Source organism: Ranitomeya variabilis, chromosome 1 (assembly GCF_051348905.1).
Source record: "Ranitomeya variabilis isolate aRanVar5 chromosome 1, aRanVar5.hap1, whole genome shotgun sequence".
NCBI lineage: Eukaryota > Metazoa > Chordata > Amphibia > Anura > Dendrobatidae > Ranitomeya > Ranitomeya variabilis.
Genome location: NC_135232.1, coordinates 920742285 through 920764086, shown reverse-complemented (window position 1 = coordinate 920764086; position 21802 = coordinate 920742285). Strand labels below are relative to the sequence as shown.

Here is a 21802-nt window from a genome sequence, read left to right as displayed (position 1 = left end):
CGGGAACATGTGCGGTGAAGCAAAATGTGATTAGCCTCTAACCAGATGTTTATCGGTGCATGGGCTCCTCCTGCAATTCTCCTGTAAAAAGTTCACTTCCGGTCCTGCGCTCCCCGGAATGCAAGCTGAGACGCAAGCGGTCCGGTGTAGGAGCACATCCGGAAGTGCCAAGAGAAAGGGAAAAGCGCATGCGCACCATCCTAAAGAGGAAACAAGGTGCCATTGGACAGAAATTGGAAGAGAGGAGGCGTTATAAAGAGGGGCAATCATTGGTATATACCTAATGTACCATTCACAGAATTCACCATAACTAGTGCAGGCAGATAAGCAAACTAACGGAATAAGCCTATTCTAAGCCATGAATTACACGTAAGTGAGTGAATAAGAAAGAAAGGGTAACTACGTGAAATTATATAGTATGTCACTGAAATACAAATATCTGAAGTGAGTGATCACTTTGTGCCATATTTAAATATACTTAGACCCAGTAATACCGCTATGTTTATATTGTTGTATGCATGAGGTGCTAATCTTAATTTTTTTTATTCATAGTTTAACCTTTTGATCCAGTGGAGGATATGTCTGAGATGTGATCCTTGGGGAAGACGTGGCGCCATGGAGGGTATTCGGAGGTTTTCTGAGAGGAAGACTGGGTTATATTTTTTCCATCATGATGGACTTTCACTTTAACTAAATATTGATGTACATTAATTGCTATTTGCATTATTAATGACATTTTTATTACTTGATTTACATTGTTTAATGGGGATATGGTTTCGCTATGTGGTATGAGTAGATATTAATTATTATAATGGAAAATTCACATTGGGATATATGTATAGGTATTATGTCATTAGGCTAAGTATAGGATAAATTCATCTATAATTCATTATTGATATAACATACACCTTTATTTGTATTAATATTGGTACTTTAATATTAGATTGTTTCAAGGGGGGTGGCTTAATCATGTGGTTTGAGTAGATGTGAAATACCGTAAGGAAAATTTAAATTAGGAAATGGGAATGGGTATGATGTTATTATAGAAAATATGAGATATTCCCATATACCAAGTAGTATACCTAGCATAGGCATTTTATTCATATAAACATGGTTACACAGTAATGAACGGGATATGTCCGGTATATGCACTTGCACTTTATATATGTATAACTAATATAAGTGCGTTTTAATTCTCACAAATATGGCACGACAATAATCCTTTATATGGATATTTTTATAATAAAGATTTATTTAATATCACTGGGTGATTCTTTTATTCACATGTAGGTACCGTATTTTCCGGCGTATAAGACGACTGGGCGTATAAGACGACCCCCCAACTTTACCAGTTAAAAAATAAAATCTTCTTAAAAGTTGGGGGTCTTCTTATACACCGTATGTCGTCTTATAGGGCCGGTGAATATGTGCCTTTTGGGGGGGGGGAGTGATCCTGATGAGGACGAGGGGGCGTCTCACAGGAAAGTGAGTATCCCCCATTACCTTATCATAGCGCTGCAGCGTGGGGTCTCTGTGCTGGGAGCGGTGGCTGCTGTGCTGTGGCGGCTCCTCTTCTGCAGTGTGGGGCCTCTGGTGCTGTGGGGCAGTGGCGGCGGCGTATCTTCATGCAGTCGGGGCTCCTCTCTCCATCTCAGCCTGGAAGCCCCGCCGGCAACTCCATCGGTACAATGCGGTCAGGTGGCCTCCGGGAAAATGGCCGCTGCTCAGATTCAGATCTCGTCCCGAGATCTCGGGAGACGAGATCTGAATCTGAGCAGCGGCCATTTTCCCGGAGGCAGCTCAATAGGTGCGATGCGGTGGCCCGGCCGCTGGGGGCTGTGCATGCTCAGATTCAGATCTCGTCCCGAAATCTCGGGACACGAGATCTGAATCTAAGCAGCGGCCATTTTCCCGGAGGCCAGCGCATTACACCGATGGAGTTGCCGGCGGGGCTTCTAGGCTTTGAGATGCCGGAGGAGCCCCGACTGCATGAAGATACGCCACCGCCGCCACCGCCCCACAGCACCAGAGGCCCCACACTGCAGAAGAGGAGCCGCCGCCCCACAGCACAGCAGCCGCCGCTCCCAGCACAGAGACCCCGCGCTGCAGCGCTATGATAAGGTAATGGGGGATACTCACTTTCCTGTGAGACGCCCCCTCGTCGTCATCAGGATCACTCCCCCCCCCACCCACCATATACACCCGGCGTACAAGGCGATTCCCGGCGTACAAGACGACCCCCGACTTTTAAGAAGATTTTCAGGGGTTAAAAAGTCGTCTTGTACGCCGGAAAATACGGTACTTTATAACTCATATTGAGTTTTTATTTAAGTCACTGATTTTCTCACATTAGCAGTATTACTGGGTCTAAGTATATTTAAATATGGCACAAAGTGATCACTCACTTCAGATATTTGTATTTCAGTGACGTACTATATAATTTCACGTAGTTACCCTTTCTTTCTTATTCACTCACTTACGTGTAATTCATGGCTTAGAATAGGCTTATTCCGTTAGTTCGCTTATCTGCCTGCACTAGTTATGGTGAATTCTGTGAATGGTACGTTAGGTATATACCAATGATTGCCCCTCTTTATAATGCCTCCTCTCTTCCAATTTCTGTCCAATGGCACCTTGTTTCCCCTTTAGGATGGTGCGCATGCGCTTTTCCCTTTCTCTTGGCACTTCCGGATGTGCTCCTACACCGGACCGCTTGCGTCTCAGCTTGCGTTCCGGGGAGCGCAGGACCGGAAGTGAACTTTTTACAGGAGAATTGCAGGAGGAGCCCATGCACCGATAAACATCTGGTTAGAGGCTAATCACATTTTGCTTCACCGCACATGTTCCCGAATAGCTCCATTGGTCACTGCACAGTATATAACCCCTGTCTAACCATCCATAGACACGCCCCCAGAAGAAGTGGAAACCAAACGTGCGTCGGGGTGAGGAGGGATGCTGATCTCCCACTGGGCTTGTGGAGCTCTTTACAATCGGGTAAATTATATAGGATTTTCATCTTTTACATTATGTGTTCTTTTGCTACATTGGCTGGAATTGCTTAGAACACAAGTAACTATAGGGGAAAGAAATGGAGACACAAAGCGCAAAATAGGGTCTTGTCCTCTAGATAACCAGGAGAGCTTTCTTAGAATTGCTCACCATGAAGAGCATGTAGCGATTTCGGCTGCTGCAGATCCACAAGCCGATCAACGGCCGTATGACAATATAAACTGTGCAGGAGGTGCGCAGATTTAACCCACACCTCCTGCACAGTTTATTTAGAACACAAGTAGTCACTTGACACTATTATAGTGTGTACTTTGCACCCTTGCCTTGATTGATGTATGTATTCTTATAAATAGATAAAATACCGTGTTAGGCAATATATGTAGATTCTATAGGCTCCTCAATATTTTGAGGTCACCATTTTTGGGTATATTACTTTTCAATTTCAGAGTCCTTCCTAGTTGGGGCACTTTGATAAATTTTATGAAGTGTTTGTATACATTTTTAGAATTCTTTAATAAAAAATAGATTTATGTTTTAAAAAAAATCTGGATCTCTTCTTACGGCCTCCGGCAGAGAGTTAGTCCGTATTTGTGTTATGTATTGCTAATGAAGTGCCAGTCTTGTGATTATTTGGACTAAACTTAGTTATCAAACTGAGCATTTTGCAGTGGTCTCTTAATTTTTGCCAGAACGGTATATAAATATACATATATATATATATATTTTTTAAGAAAAAATATATAAATACCTCATCTGCATCTGTTGCTGTCAACTGCATTATTTTTGATCCATCCCCAATGTTCTCTTCCACTGTGAGGTCAAGAATATCTGTTGGAAATACTGGTGGGTTATCGTTGATATCCTGAAGCGTGATCTCCACCTGCAGAAGAAACCATAATACTTGGTGAAAAAGCGATCTACAAACGGCTGAATGTAATAAGATCAATATATAAAATATGTTTTCACAAGTAGATCATGGATGTTGGATGTTAACATACCCAATCAATTGTTTCTACTGGAGATAAACTCTGCATGCTCGGCCAAACTAAGCGGGCATGTATATGGGCAAGTTGGCTCACGTCTATCTAAGGTGTGTGGGCAGCTTAAGAACTAGAATATCAACTTTAGTATCTTATCCCTAGTTGAACATTTCAAGTTTTCTCATGATTTACTGTGAAGAAATATTGACACTTGACATGACATTGATAATATATGAAATGACTAGTGATTTTGCTGTTTTTACTTTGTATACTTTTACCCCATCTGCTGGCACAGGATATATTACTTCGATAGTATGCATCCTGTCCATTTGGATGGTCATATCTCAACACCTCCAGACTATTAAGCTAGTAAATGTTTCTATCAGTTATCAGGGTAATGTGCCCTTTGTGGCATTTGGACTTAATCAAGTGTAAATACACTCCAAATTCACAGGCTCAGTGGCATGTATCTGCCAAGAGCTGGCTGAAACAGCTATTCAGTCACTGAAGAATGTAATTGACATACAGATGAGGGGAAATAAAACACTCTTTGATATGTTTATACATCAGGTCCCTCAATGGCAGAATACAAATTTCCCCTTTTTGTAGGAAATCACAGACCTTCTCATTTTTTGGAGTTTTAAAAGTAAACAGGCTTATTACTAGAGAGGAATCCCAGCCGACTCTGTGACATCTAAGCAATGTCCCCATTTCTCGTGATGTTTATGTGGTCTTCAAAAGTCTCTACAAGATGCAGTAACAGGCAATTTTCACATTGTTTTTGTATTTTTGTATAGGCAATATTGTTTTACAGGCACTTAGATGGAGCCTAGAAAGACAGACCTATTTGTTTTCTTAAGTGTGAGATGGGTAGATGCCCAACCTCCGATAAGGAAAACTGAAAGGGCTGCTTTATGTCTACCCCTAGAGCAATTTATTCATTTACAACTTGTAATACTGAGTGACCACCAACAAAACACAGGACCACCAGTAAGACACAAACTTGGTAGCAACATGTCTAAATCTAGCAGCATTTAACCCTGAGTTCTTATTCTCTGCATGATATTTCACAGCTGAATGGCTAGATACATGCTGAAGAAGTATTAGTCTCACATTGAGATAGATAGATAGATAGATAGATAGATAGATAGATAGATAGATAGATAGATAGATAGATAGATAGATCCAGAAAGATAGACAGGTGGAGCAATAGCACCAGTATCGACTAATAGATGAATAGATAAATAGATAGACCAGCATATTGATAGAGACTTGACAGTAACAACAGATAGACAAATGAAAAAAGACATATAAATAGAGCAATAGAAACAACACCAGACTAATAAACAGATAGCTTATACCACATAGATAAATAGAATAGATTCTACCAAACAGATGGATGGATGGATGGAAAGATAGGTAGATTTCAGAGTGATAAATAAATAGAAAGATAGATAGTTTAAATAATAAATTAAGTTATTCTTCAATATAGATCTCTATAACTCAATTTCTGTCATCCGATAAGCCCTGGCATGATCAATCTTAAATAAAGAAATATGTTACCTATTTTGACACTTTCATTAATTTCTAAAACACCACTTCAGTTTTTTTGGTTCCAGTGCTGGAGTGGTGATACTAATCTAAGCTCCCTGAGCCTAGTATTATACTCGCCAGCAGCCGTCTTCAGCTCTTCCCAGTGCCACTCGGTCCCATGCCACCATCCTGTGACAACAACTTCTGACTGACTGGAAGTCAAAGGTAACGGTCACGAGATCTAAATGTAAGTATATGAGGGCCTCGTTCTGGCTCTCATAGAGTTACACTGAGCAGTGACATACAGTTCACCCAGCAAATGCTGGGGCAATTCGGCAGGTCGCAAACTACAGGAGACTAATCGCAGCAGCACTAATAACAGATGAAGATGGTGTCTGGTAAATATAAGACTAAGAACAGGGACCTTACCTTAGTAGCACCACTCCAGTGTTGGAATTAAAAAAAAAACCGCTGAAGTGGTGTTTTAAGACATACGATTTTTATGTGGAAAATCTGATGGGCATATGCACTGGAACTTGGAGAAAAAAAATCACATCCTGACCTTGGGATGTCTTCTATGGACCTGCAGTTTGAACTGCTTCAGGTCCACATTCTATGGGGCCGATTTGTGTGCGGCTGCCCACTTAGGCTTCTGGACTGAAACTATGCACAGACCAATTCAGTGACCTACTACAGCAGTTTTCATACCCAGAAAAGCCCGGTATAGAAAAACTGTGCAATCACATGCGATGAATCACAGAGATTAAAACAATTTTACTTACAATCAGTCAAAGACCAATCATAAGCATAGTCAATGTGTGTAAATGTGGAAAATATACCTACATTTCTAGACATTTCTAGGTATCACTGTTATAGTGTTCCCCAATCTGAGGCTCGGGATCCATATCTACCGCGTACGTGAAGCTGTGGTTCTTGGCAGCTGCAGACATTACTGTGTACTGGTGGCACTGGGAATATCATAGCATTACTGAAACATGGAAAGGTTGGAAATTATCCCTGGCAGCTTACACCAGAGCAATAGTCATGTCACTCGGAACTATCATTAATAGGTTTTTCCAGTTTTAATACTGAATATGACTTTATGTCATACTTTTTTTAAAAATTTTTAAGTTGCTCCTGATCTACTAAAGTTTGAGTTCCCCTCACCCGATGGATAAATGGTAATAGAAGAGAAGACAGTATTGTAGAGTTGTGTTATTTTTTAGAATTTTCCATTAATAATGGTTTCCATCATAGCAAACATCTTCACATGTAAGAACAGGGCAAAAAAGGATGATGAAAGTGAGTTATCTGGACTCGTCCCATTATGGTGAAAAGCCTAATATGTACACTCCCCAATAGTACTAAGGGCTTAGATGACAGGAGCTTTTAGCCAGACACTTATTTAGTGGGGGGTTGACGCGTATAAATCTTGAAGGGTCTCTGCTGTCCGTCATGCCCCTATTTGCACTGTTTCTAGCGCCAAATACTCATTAATATGCCGTGTTTGTTTTCAGAAACTGATCATTGTGACATATAGACAAGGAATGTCCACTAAACATAGCAAATCGCAGCTACACAAACATGTTAAATTCCATAGCTAAATCTACTGAGACCACAAGAATTGCAATTGTGACTCCTTTGTCTCGGAATATTCTGTATAGGCTGCTTTTCTGATAATTAAATATATTGTTTCTGGTTGACGGTTCATCCCTTCATTGTCTTGAGACAACAGAGACCTCAATGGACAGAAAAGTTCAAATAACTTGCAGCTAATTAAGGCAGCAGAAATATTCGGCAGCGTCAGGCTGATTACAAGGAAAGACACTGAGATTAATAGATGGCGAGGAATGCTATCTGGAAGCAGAATGGTTTAAAAAGGGAGACGGTCATATTTCAAACTGAAGGAAACTTGAAATACTACTGACACCGAGCACTCCTTAACTTTCTTTGCAGAAGCATGCATAACACTTAGAAAATCCATCTGATGGGGAATTATAAAAATTGGATAAACACACAAATTATCTTTCACAAATTGCATCAGCCAAGGGAATAAAGCATCGCCGAGGCTTGGGAACATTCACGGGATAGGTCTGCAGAGCATTGTACTTGACTGTAGAATAAAGTGCAGAAAACAAGGATGTTGCCATTATTGCTAATAGTACAGTATTTGTATAACAAATTCCATGTCAAAATATATTGCACCACAAATAAAATACACAACTAGGGCCTGATTCATCAAAACCGGCATTGTTCATGCCACTCTTGATGCAGTCAGACGCTCCTTGTTCATGAGAAGTTGTACATCTCTCTTGATGGATCAGGAGCGTTGGGCGAGTGGTGTGCACTTCTGTGTGTTCCTCGCCAGAAATCCTATTCCAAACACTGCTGGAGTAAGATTTGTTGGGAAGCAAATGCCGCCAATCGTTATGAATTTGATCGGTGAGAGGTGGCCACCATGTCCTGTCCCGCCCAATTTGTCAGAGCTGGGAGATTCTGTCTTGAAGATGCAAAAATTTGCAAAATTAGATGAGTGAATTGCTGCTCCACAGTTCAAGTCAGTGCTCTCTGGCTGTGGATAGGAATTTTGTAAATTTACTTACGCTCCGGGATCCTTTTGATTTGCCAGGCTGGCAAGACCCCACTTTTGTGTCACATGACACACAGTTGACGTCAAGTCGGCAAATCAAATGAAGCTCAACAAAGTTTCTTAGACATATATAAAGAATGTCTCAAAATATAGTATATAAGGTCTGGAAACACTACCCACATTATAGTTATTATTTCATGTGTACTCATTGGGATTTTTTCACAAGGTGCCAGCTTTGGGTAGTGGCAGTGGAGACATGGCAGGTTCTACAAGTTCAGATCTAATGGTAAAAATAGATGGAAGGTTTGGATTTCTCGGCATATTCTCCAGCACCAGGATGCCTATTTACTATATGTGTATCTTGGTAATTATTAACATAAGCTTAAGGAGACGGGATTGAGTAAAACTCTTGTTTCTGGAAGACGGCTGCTATGTGCTGCATTGCAGAAAGAAGCAGAGAAAACTCTGGCAGAAAACTCTTAACATCTGGATTCTTTTATAGGGTAGAAATAGTTTTCATGTGTTTCTGCTCTGTGGCCGGCTTCAATTTGTTTTCCAGTTGTGAAGTCCAGAAGGCTAGGTAGTGGGGCTGTCGTACAATTAAGTTAGGAAAACAAGGGGTGTCCATGTAATGTCATTCACTGACTACCGTGGCCCATTCGGGAGAAATCCGCAGAGAGAATAGAACATGAGAAGATCCTTCCAGTCTATTTACAAGTGGATGAACTGGAGAACGCTTGACTATTCTTGTCCATGAGCGGCACAGACATGGCACTGCCAGTTCTCCTGCAAATGATTCCCCACATGTGGGAAGCCAAATGTCTAGAGCTGTCTAGAGTAAAGCAAGACACTTATGCCTAAGTTCAAACATACAGACTGCTGTCTCCAGTGTTTGCTCCCAAACCAGAAGCCTCAATCTTTAGTGCATTAGAAGTGTTTCAGCAATGGAGGCCACCTGTCAGTTTAACATGAAGCAGCCTCCATGAAAACACTGACTGACGGAAAACCGATGGGGGAGTGTTGGACGGAAAAGGAACCAAGAATAACTCCCATTTCTACATGCTTGACTTCCAATACACAAGTATTTAGTATTTAATATATGTGGTCTCTGGAAAAGGCATCTCAATAAGAAGCGCAATTCTATTGTGCAAAGATGGATTTTACATAGACTAAAAAAATGGAAATTTCTAATTTTATTCCTTACTCACTAAAACAACAATTTATAAGCACTTTATTTTATCAGATTGTAATCTGAACAATATAAAGTTATTAAAGGGAGTCTGTCAGCAGGTTTTCTACGTAATCGGAGAACAGCATGAGTTAGGTGCTGAGACACTGATTTCAGTGATGTGTCACTTATTAGGTTGGGTGCTGTTGTTTCAATACAATAAGTGTTTTATTAGCAGCAGACTAACACTACATGACTACAGCTCCCGTGCATCCTGGTCCAACCACACACCCAGCACTGATTAGATGCTTACTGCAATTGTACAAAATACACAGAAAGTTGAGGTGTGGGCAGGTTAGCTTTCTGAGCTCTGCTTGTCTCACAGCTGCTATACCCAGTAAACTAAGTGATAGATCAGTGGAATCAGGGTGTCTTTCCCTACATCAATCTGCTCTCAGAAGAGGTAGGAAAAACCTGCTGACAGATTCCTTTCAACCAATCCCTCCTTTGAATAACAGATTTAATAAATACATGGACCACAATCTAGGGCTTCAGGGAAATCAGATGTGTTTGCATTGCTCTGTAGATAATGTAAGCATCAGTTGCAATTTATTTGAGGTTGCTTATAGTGCAGTTCCCAAATAAATAATTAAAGGAACACTCCCAACAAAACTGATACACTGACACTCACGAGTCCTTCCTTACCTTTCCTTTGGCTCAGTGTATCCAACATAATCTATAGCTAGATGACTAGCTTGGAAAAAAATATGATTCATGACACTCTGTCGGGAGATGCTTCCGCTATATGTGTATATGTAGCCATCCAGTGGATGTGATGTTCATTGCAGCCTAAGTAGGGAAAAGCAGCCCACCAGAAGTGGTTTCAAATAATAATATCATAATGAAAGATGGATCTTGGACTACAGTATATAGTAAGTGCTTGGAGTGCTGCTCCTACTGTTTGTCATGTGAATTGCAGCCTGTTAAGGGGTTTGCTACCATTTAACGATAATGTATTAACATTAATTAAAACAAACAGCAGTCCTTGATGAAATTTTGGGGAAAAAAGTAAGGAAGGACAAATCTTTATAATATGTGGCATAACGATGCAAAAACACAAAGCGAGAATCCCTTTGTCTTGCACCACCCCTCAGCCCATGCACTAGGGATTACAACTGTGTCTGCTTTGTTCCTAGTATAGTCTGGTCAATCACTGATGATGTGTTAGTTCTATCATTGGGGTCATGGCTCTGGGAAACCAACATTTCTAGAACGGGTAACAAGAGTAAATCGAGCATATTAAGACATTGTTTCAATAAATGGGCTTAAAAGTCACCACCTGGATCATCCAGTGTAAAGGAATAAAAAGTAGTAGGCCATCAGTCATGACTATAATGAGTACAGAGGTGGCAAATTCACCTGAGACCTAAAAGGGGTTAAAGTGCTTTCTCTAATCTAAAAGTACACAGTTATTGTAAGAGGTGTGTGGTAAGTGTGGACCCCTGATGCAGATTTGGCATTGGAGTCCACAACCTTGAAAGTAAAAGAGTATACCCATCCACGTGATACACAATATGTTTGTAGTAGATAACTGTCCCACAAATAAAACCTGTAGCGCTGCTACCGGCCCCCCTGCATGGTGTCTCCTTCTCCCTCCATGCAGGGATGTCAGCTTATTCAAAGCCCCAGCCCCGCAGCGTGGTTTCAATGGTGTGTCCCTCCTGCTTCCTGGTGTGTGCGCCACCTGGAACTGCCTATTACGCTTGTGCAGGCTCCCCTTTTCTTAAAGTGCAGTGCACATATACTAAATACTCTTAGCTTGTTGAGAGGCATTTGCTATAATGTAGTGCACCTGCAGGATGGCTCCCTGTCAATAGCAGTGAGTCACCAAGCAACGTGTAGAATCTAGTTAGTAAGGTGCACTACTAGTGAGTTGTGAGGTCCCCTGGTCCCAGTGCGGCCAGTGTCCTGAACCTGTATGCCTGGTATTCCATTGGTCCTGATGTGGTGAGTCCTGTACCCATCGACTATCCCCTGGTCCTGGAGTGGCCAGTGCCTGAACCTTGTTGCCTGGTCCTGGAGCGGCCAGTCACCGAACTTGTTCCCTGGTCCATATGCAACCAGACCCTGATCTAGTATCCAAGACCGGCATGTCTGAATCTAAACCAACTTCGTGTCAGTAAATGTTCTGTAGAGGTGCCATAACTTACTAGTCTGAATGGAGACCTAGTCCTTATCAGTTTACCTGATCCCCGAGTGTCAGCAGCTTCCCAGGATTGGTACCTGGCTGATACCTGCCCCACAAGCCTGACATCACCACTAAAGGCTCCAGTGAACACCAAGGAGCTGCTTAGTTATGCTCCTTCCTGGGTAAGCCCGGTCCTGTGGCAGAGTGGGTTCACAAACCCACATGCGCCACCGCTGGGCGTAACAAAACCCATAACTATGTCAAGAATGTCACCCCATCATATGCTACTAATGTGGCGTCATAGTAATCCCTATGCAAATGAATGGGGTTTCCGACTACCTCTTTACTGACAGATTCAAAATTGGTCCTCGTTCTTGAGAATGATGCAGGTCCCGTTGGTGGGAGCCCATAGGTACTATACAGTCATGATATATCCTATTAATATGTCGTAATTGTACAAGATAGGAATATCCCTTTAAGGAGAGGCTATTAGCATAAAATGACCAATTGCTTAAATAAGGTTTTTGTATTAAATGTGTTCACTTATTATCATTACCATTTTTTTTACTATCACTATTTTTATTATCAATATGTATAAAAACAAAATAAGAAATCTTACATTTTCACACTAACCACTGGGATTTTTTTAGGCTTGTACTTTGAGGAAGAGTTTTCAGCAAGGCTTTCTACCATCACAGACAGGAATACAATGACAGGTAACACCTCTCCACACAGCTGATAACACAGGATCCACCAATCACAATAAAGTGATATGACAGCCCCCCTGCTCCCCTGACCTTCACAATGACCTTTACACAGGCTCAATAGCCTCAGTGGCCAGTGTGAAGATTGCAAGTTTCGTATTTTTTTATTTTTAATATAGATTGTAATATTAAAAAAACATTTAATAGAAAACCTCATTTAAACAATAGGTCTTTTTCCGATGATGACTTCCCTTTAAGTCTATGCAGCCCCAGTTAATAAAAGGCTATAATGATCTCTTTACCTTCCTTTTCTCTAGTAATATACTTAAGTAATGTTTTATATTCTTTTTGGACATTTCTAGACTATATTTAGTGAATGTGAAGTTGGACAAAATATGAAATCAATACTTTATAGGTGTTAATGTCATAGTACAATAGCAAATTTTGGTATTTTGGGTAATTTTTGTAGAAAACTTTTACTTTTACACCATTCCAATTAGACCGGTATATCTTTAATGCACAACTCAATGCGATTTTCAAGCAGACGGAAGAGTGTCATAAAACAAATGCAGCATATGGGAACAGTTCTGCTTCCAAGCTTTATAAACACATGTTAATAATATAATTGTGGGTAGAAGTAAATCTTGGCAAACTACATCATAGGTTTATTAAAATCTCCCTGATCCATTAGATGGATATAGGATGACAGAAATGACTTCTTACATTGAGGGTTAACTGACTTCTCCTTTGAGTATGAAATCTGAATTTCCGATGAATAAAGCAAAGCTATAAAGTTAATTTCAGGCACCGGAGTGGATCATAACAAGGGCTCTGGGACATAGGACCAGCTCCTCTAATAATATCGTCAAGATTTTCTTCACTTTTCCTTAGGCCATTTTATACAGATCATTAACAGGACAGCCATAGGAGTCAATGGGCCCCTACTATACGTTCATATGTTATGTGGAGGCATGCAAGAAATGTTTTTCTTTTTTTTTTTTAGGGGATTCTGTAAAAATGCAAAAGGAAAAAATTGTTGCATGTTCTTTTGCATATGATATGTAAGGATGTATGTATGCCTTTCTAGAAATAATCCTTCTATTGGATAAGATCTCAGGGTATGACAGAGCATGCATTGGCAGCACACAGAGCAAAAAGAGAAGAATCTAGATCCAGTACGTAAAAACATGTATTTTATTATTTATCCATTAAAAGCAAATACAAGTCAATCCAATTTGTGCATTTATTGCCCTCTACAAGTCTCAGGAGAAGCATACAGAAGCATGCAGGTTATAGATCGATGCGTTTCAAACCTGGCTGGTTCTTAATCTGTATTTACACTGAAAGATAATCGGTTGGAAGCGTTCGTTAGAACACTCGTTTCATGATAATCTTTGAGTGTAAACAGGTTGCCAATCGCTGCGCAAAACATCATCATTCTTGGCATTGCATCGTCTGGTGTAAACAGGACTCACCGCGTTCTACAGTACCAGCAAAGACAATGAGTCTTCTGAAATCTCATGCACAGGTGACTTATTTTTTCCTTGCAAATTTGAACCGTCAAAGCGTTTTATCAAATCTGCAGCATGTCAATTCTTCAGTCATTTTTCACTCATTCAAAAATATGGAAAAAAACAAGTAAAAACGCATCAAAACACATGCAAAAATGAGTTTACACAGTATTTTTACTATCAACAATCTGTTTTTTGTTGCAAAAAAAATCTGCTGCATGTGCTTGCATAGCCATAGACAGGAACACTTGTCTCTGCAGAGCGTTCCTATACTCCCTGAAGAGATCGGCTGTCAGAATAATCTTATAGCGGCTCATCTCTCACAAAAAAATTGGGCCAAATGCCTGAACCTAATGTCCTCTGATATAATCTGGGGCCTTATCAGATGTTGACCTGTTGTATTAGTAACAACCAATGGTGGAAAAACCATTGGGGTGTCCAAAGGTGCTGACAGCTATCTTTGTACAGACCCTACAGGAAATAATCATCTACCGTACTTACCACTATTTTCTTTTGCTGCTTCCCTATTTGTATTTCTCAATAGTCCTAAAGTCTGCATCTCTAACCGATACTGCATCCATGAGAGGCGCTGCCGCCATACACAGCCGGTCATCATATTGCACATGCCTTCAGAAATTTCAATCTGCACTAAAATATTGGATTATCTGGATGTTGAATTTTATATGCACTTCTGATTGATTACTTGTGATATCTTTGTCACCCATGTGACGGGAAATAAAGTATAGTCATTGCATTATTTGCTTAGTGCCGCAGCTTTTTTTTACATTGATGCAGCACCTGCACCTCTAGTCTGTGAGGATCTGAAAGAAAAATCTTTAGGATATTTATTTTTAACACTCAATTCCTTTTTCTCGCTTATATTTTTCCCTCCTGATCTCAGGCCATGGCTTATGCAGTGTGATATCCAGAAAAGTTAGACATAAATATTTTTAATACAAGGAACAGGTACGGCGTGGAGTTTTGCCTGTACAGCTGAAGTGGGACAAATCCGAGAGACAGATTCCGCAGGAATGCTGATCTAGCTGATGTGGCTGACGCTGGACTTTACATTGGCAGGAGCTTACTATTAAATTGCTTGACAGTAATCCTTGCTACCAAGCATCATGTCAGAGTGTGCTTTGCAGAAGTGTCAAGTAATAAAATGCAACTTTAGAGAAAAAAATTTCCATCGTATGACAACCATACTATGAAAGGTTTAACCATTAAAGGGATTTTCCAGGACTTGGACAGTTTTAATTTAACATTTAGAGCTTATACTTTATAATATACTTGCCTTTAATATTCTATTTCAACCCCTGGCCAGGTGTAATCCATAGACTGCAATGGCATTTCATCATCAGTGACGTAACGTCCCATGCTCATGTGATATACCGTAGCTATATGTCCAAGTGATTTCTATGTCATCTAAGGCCACGTTCACACATTCAGTATTTGGTCAGTATTTTACATCAGTGTTTATAAGCCAAAACCAGGAGGGGAACCATCAGAGGAAAAGTATAATAGAAACACGTCACCACTTCTGTATTTTTCACCCCCTGCTGGTCTTGGCTTACAAATACTGAGGTAAAATACTGACCAAATACTGAACATGTGAACGTGGCCTATCTAGAAGAAAGATGCCTTCATATGAAGTACTCTTAGGGAAAAAATGCTTTTCTGAGGCACTTTTTCAGGCATTTTTACTGCAAAAATATGACAGCAGTTAATGAGGAATTATGAAATGCAGTACAAACACTGCATTTTCTCCTGCTTATTTGATGTGTTTTGGCATTTTTAAGCAAAAAATAAAAATAATAAATAAAAAAATTCAAATTTCAGAATGCTCTAAATATAGGCATTTTATTTTTTTTCTATAAAAATGTCAAGAAAATCACAGCATTTCATATCTTTTACAAGAACCCAAAAAATCTGAGAATTGTGAGAGTGAAGGTAGCCTTAGGACATGTTCAGTATTTGGTCAGTTTTTTACATCAGTATTTGTAAACCAAAACCAGGAGTGGAACAAATAGAGGAAAAGTATAATAGAAACATATGCACCACTTCTGCATTTATCACCCACTCCTGGAGGCTTACAAATACTGAGGTAAATTACTGACCAAATACTGAACGTGTGCGCGTGGCCTTTAATGGTCACATGAGTAAAAGCTTCTAGTTCTAATGTCACCTGTTAAAATTAGGACTTTTGTTCTCCGAATTATAACTTTATATTTTACAATGACGACTTTCCTTGAATATTTTCAGACACTTCTTAAGTAGTGTTGAGCGATACCGTCCGATACTTGAAAGTATCGGTATCGGAAAGTATCGGCCGATACCGGCAAAGTATCGGATCCAATCCGATACCGATACCCGATACCAATACAAGTCAATGGGACTCATGTATCGGACGGTATCCCTGATGGTTCCCAGGGTCTGAAGGAGAGGAAACTCTCCTTCAGGCCCTGGGAACCATATTAATGTGTAAAAGAAAGAATTAAAATAAAAAATATTGCTATACTCACCTCTCCGTCGCAGCCTGCACCTTACCGAGGGAAGCGGCAGCGTTCTTTGTTTAAAATTTGCGCTTTTCTTTCCTTTACGTGAAGTCCCGGCTTGTGATTGGTCGCGTGCCGCCCATGTGGCCGGGACGCAACCAATCACAGCAAGCCGTGACGTAATTTCAGGTCCTTCAGGATTTTAAAATTACGTTCCGGTGTTGTGATTGGTTGCGTCGCAGTCACATGGGCGACGCAACCAATCACAGCAAGCCGTGACGTAATTTCAGGTCCTTCAGGATTTTAAAATTACGTCCCGGCTTTGTGATTGGTTGCGTCGCGGTCAACCAATCACAAGCCGGGAGGCTGGACACGCGCGCATTTTAAAATGCGCGCTTGTCCAACCTCCCGTGACGTCCCGGCTTGTGATTGGTTGCTTCGCGGTCAACCAATCACAAGCCGGGACGTCACGGGAGGCTGGACAAGCGCGCATTTTAAAATGCGCGCATGTCCAGCCTCCCGGCTTGTGATTGGTTGATCGCGACGCAACCAATCACAAGCCGGGACGTCACGGGAGGCTGGACAAGCGCGCATTTTAAAATGCGCGCATGTCCAGCCTCCCGTGACGTCACGGCTTGTGATTGGTTGCGTCGCCCATGTGACTGCGACGCAACCAATCACAAAGCCGGGACGTAATTTTAAAATCCTTAAGGACCTGAAATTACGTCACGGCTTGCTGTGATTGGTTGCGTCGCCCATGTGACTGCGACGCAACCAATCACAAAGCCGGGACTTCACGTAAGGAAAGAAAAGCGCGAATTTTAAACAAAGAACGCTGCCGCTTCCCTCGGTAAGGTGCAGGCTGCGTTGGAGAGGTGAGTATAGCAATATTTTTTATTTTAATTCTCTCTTTTACACATTTTTACATTAATGTTGTTTCGATACCGATACCCGATACCACAAAAGTATCGGATCTCGGTATCGGAATTCCGATACAGCAAATATCGGCCGATACCCGATACTTGCGGTATCGGAATGCTCAACACTATTCTTAAGCAATTAGGACTTCCCCTCTAAATTATGTCCTTTTGTGCTCTAAATCATAATCACGCAGCGTCTCAAGTTACAGCCATGTCGAAAAACATTACTTTCAATTTGTGATTTTTTTCATGTATTTGTACACTGCAGGGGCTTCTAGATGTATGTACTGTATCTCCTGATATACAGAACCTATAAACATTTAGTGATAGGGTATGTTCACTCGTCGCATTTTTAACATGTTTTCCCCCTCACATTTTTGCCATGACAAATTTTACTTTCCCAGCACAATAAATGAGATCCCTGAAGTCTCATGCACACGTTGCTTATTTTTTCTTGCAGATTTGAAGCAGTTTAAAATTGGCAGCATGTCAATTTTTTTCAGTGTTTTTCACCCATTTTAATTAAAGGGAAAAACATGCATAAAAAGGCGTGTAAAATGTGTGTATTTTATGCAGCACCTTCTCCTGCCAACACATCTGTATTTACATCAGATTCTGCTACTGTACTGAACATTTGCACATACACATATATTTCCATGACTGTCACAGGACATCGGAATTGCATCCCCATGAGGGGATTGTTGCAGTGTCTGCTAATTAGAAGCTCACATGACACATTCTTGGATTCCTTTACAGCTGGAAGTTTTCACCTGAAAGTCACTTGAGCCTTCTCACTGCTACTGACTGTGGAAGAACAAAGGGCAGCTACTACATATGTCTAGGAACCCCCTGCTGTTAGCATTTTATGCTGTAGTTTAAATGTGCAAATGTACTCTTCAAAGAGAAAAAAGACAGGAGCTCTAGCGCCACCTACTGGAAGTAGCAATCCTAAAATCAATATCGACCCTTTAAAGAGTCTTACCGCATGACTTGGAATATAAATCCAAACCAGACACTCCATAATTCAGTATAACATTGGTCATTCCTGGTGATTCATTCCATTCAAAGGTGTTTGGTTTTCATAACACCATGGAGGACTTTAAATTAATAGACCTAGTTTCCCCACATATCTATTTCCCAGATTTGAGAGCAAATGCAAAGCCCTCTTTCTCTGGAGGACCTGACATGTTCATACATTCCATAGTCATAGCCAGTAATTGACATGAGAATTGTGTAATGCTTCTTTTCTCCAGTGGAGGTGCTGCAGGGAAACTAAATACTTGCAGCCCACTTCTTCCACAGATTGTATCTTTTCATCAGGATTGTTCAGGAACAATAGAGGGAGATTTTTGCAGTGAAACTACAAGTATAAGATATGGACATTTTTGGAGGCAACGTTGGATATTATTACTGTCTGGCTTCTATAGTCTGTTGCTCAACCCGCTCATTTCTGGTTTTAAAATAATCTGTCAGTGAGCGCATGCTGACAGGCCGTTCATAACTCCTTAATCTCTCATTTACTGAGCTTATCTAAGCTGAATTTTGACCACAAATCAGATCAAAAAAGAGATCTGAACTTTCACCTGAGCATACATCAGTGGAGAGAAGCTCAATAAAGGACAGATAAAAGAGTAGCAAACTCCGCGTCGGAAGTAGCTCACTGACGGATTCTTAGTTAATTCATTCTTGAACCATCAATAGACGGAGCAAATATTATTTTTGGCCCAAAATATGTACATTTGAGTAAAAAAATTGCTTGTGATGGAGTCCATATTTGTACAGAGGATACTAGAATGTCACATAGAGAATAGTTTAGGTTGTACTGATTTTTCAATTCTTTCTAACTGGCATCAACCATTGACTCGCCAACAACCCAGTGAAAACCAATAGTAATTCTAGACGGCAGGCCTCTAGCATGTCAGTACATCAGTCAGATCAGAGCAGGCCTTGATTAATCCAAGAATAACACAGATTAGTATCTCAATGTTTACTAAGTTACATTACATTCCAAAACTGAACGTTCACAGTCTACATGAAAAATAGAAAAGTCAAACATTTTCCTCAATTGGGCCAAATACAATTTGTGCAACCTGCCAATTATTCCCTTTTTTATGTTACTGGGTTACCGGTATTCCGGATATAAGATCACATACCTGTTCTATTCTTAGTGACTTGTTAGGACTGTGTTGAAATAAATGGATTTGTTTTATACTATTTTTTCCTTCTTAAAATCTAGCAGTTCACATTTCCTGGACTCGGGGGCTGGAGCATGACATTCATGGTAGACGCTAAAACATTTTTGTGCAAACTAAGCCTACTTTATATTGCTAAATGGATCATTTTGTCTGAGAAGTTGAACCTTGCGGATACTTAAGGAGAAATCTTATATTTCTTGGCCACGACATATGTAAAACAGCTTTAAATAACAACAATAATCAGAAGTGAGTGATTGACCGACCATCGGAGCTTACAGAAGGGATTCTATTCTTGCATGTTTTGCATATTTAACAAACTTTTTTTTTTAAAAGGTGTTAAAACATGTTTGTTATGTTTTTCTAAGGCTGCTTCTTAAAGGTAGCCCCTGGGAATTTTCTCGGCCTGGAGTCTGGATTAAATTTTCTGTGCATCCAGAACACTTCATCATGCAGCTTAGCCAAAATCTGTTCTGGTTTGCTGGTGACTCATGCTGTAGGTATGAGAAAGCCATAATAAAGAACATTTTACATGATATGCCAAATGCATGGTAATTTAATCCCGAAACCAAGAAGGTACATACTGTTTTAGAGTAAAACATGGTCTCGTCTCTTCAGACAAAAGGGTTTTCTAAACTTTTCATGATGATGGCACATTGGGGAATTTAAATAAAGAGTTGAGTAAATGAGGAATGGAGTTAACAGAGGAGATACCACTACACTTGAGAATTTCACAACTAACATTACTGGGTATGACACATATCAGTTCCTCTTCCAATTTTTATTTGCTCCACTTTGATAAATTCAAGGACTAGGTGAAGGCTATCAAGATTCTGATCAGCCAGTAATGAGTAAGGGTACCGTCACACATTGAAATTTCCATCGCTACGACGTTACGATTCGTGACGTTCTAGCGATATCGTTACGATATCGCTGTGTCTGACACGCTACTGCGATCAGACACCCTGCTGAGAATCGTACGTCGTAGCAGATCGTTTGGAACTTTCTTTCGTCGCTTGATCACCCGCTGACATCGCTGGATCGTTGTGTGTGACAGCGATCCAGCGATGTCTTCGCTTGTAACCAGGGTAAACATCGGGTTACTAAGCGCGGCCCTGCGCTTAGTTACCCGATGTTTACCCTGGTTACCCGGGGACTTCGGCATCGCTCCAGCGCCGTGATTGCAACGTGTGACCGCAGTCTACGACGCTGGAGCGATGATTATACGACGCTGCGACGTCACGAATCGTGCTGTCGCAGCGATGAAAATTTCAATGTGTGACGGTACCCTTAGTCTCTCATCAAACCTGAATTCCTACAAGTGCTTACAGCATAGAGGTAATTCTCAGGAGCCAAAGTCTTCAATGGAATCTACTGAATAAACCTTCATTAAGCAAAGTATAATCCACTGATGACCCAGTGGACTACACGCTGTGCTGACCAATTTAAAAAACTATCATGCCAACATGCCTTTCGATACGACTCATCAGAGAAGTGTCACCTTGCCATGGTTGATGGGCACACATGAGTTGCCAATTTATGTGCTAAGAACCTTCATTTGTTGTTAGTACTTTTTTACATTTTACATTTTTATCCCTTTTTTTGTCTATCATGCCAACATGTCATAACCTCAGCTGTCTACGTAAATTAGGTGATGTTTAAAGTCACACTCCTTGAACTCAGAAGATGACCCTATCAATAGCCAACTAGATAGTGACTCTACAAGTCAATATCCATAGATTTTCTAACTAGCACACTCCCTTTTATCCCAACAGTTTTTTGAACACCTAGAATGGGTGACGATAAGATCTGGAATTCCTGGATATCTGCTACGATTGATTGGAGGGGGGGATTTGAAAAGACTTCTTAGCTGATGGCAAACAAATAATTTTTATGGTACAGATAACATTTAAAGGGGTTTTGCAAAATCAGATCAGTGGGGGTCTGACTCTCTGCCCTCTTGCCCATTATAGTTTACCTGGTATAGCTCCAGACTTGTTGCGGAGTCTGATATTACAATGCAGACCATTTTACTTGCAGGGAACTAAGCTGTATTAAGGTGTAATACCAAGCACTGTCACAGCTAAAAGGATGGAGACATTCCTGTTATCTATGGCAGAGACATAGAACCGAGTGTTGCTTCAATCATAGAGCCAGAACTCTAGCTATCTAATATTTTGTAGTGTCACATACTGCTTTAAAGGGAATTTCCCAGCAAGATTTCATTAACTAAAACACAAACTATTTATATGCACATGTAGATGTTTCAAAGACAAGTCGAGCAATACGTTTATATGGCCAGTCTGTTCTTCATTAGTGAGAAATCAACATTTGGACTGATATGTAATTGAGGCTGAAGAGCTGAAACCTCTGTCACTCCAGCTCTATTCCATGCACAGCCCTGCCTCCTTATGCTTGACTGATGGCCTCTACACTGTGTGGCTTCAGGTAAAGGAGGACACAGTAATGGGTGAGGAATCGAGCTGGAGTGACAGAGGCTTCAGATCTTCAA

The 21802-nt window shown here is 40.6% G+C and overlaps 1 protein-coding gene across 1 annotated transcript in view; it reads right to left on the bottom strand.

Moving 5' to 3' along the window:
* FAT4 (FAT atypical cadherin 4) overlaps nt 1–21802 on the bottom strand; it is a 340488-nt gene that overhangs the window by 118860 nt on the left and 199826 nt on the right. The window contains exon 2 of the mRNA XM_077279100.1: nt 3758–3889. Within this exon, the coding sequence (XP_077135215.1) occupies nt 3758–3889 (132 nt within the window). The remainder of the gene's footprint in view (nt 1–3757; nt 3890–21802) is intronic.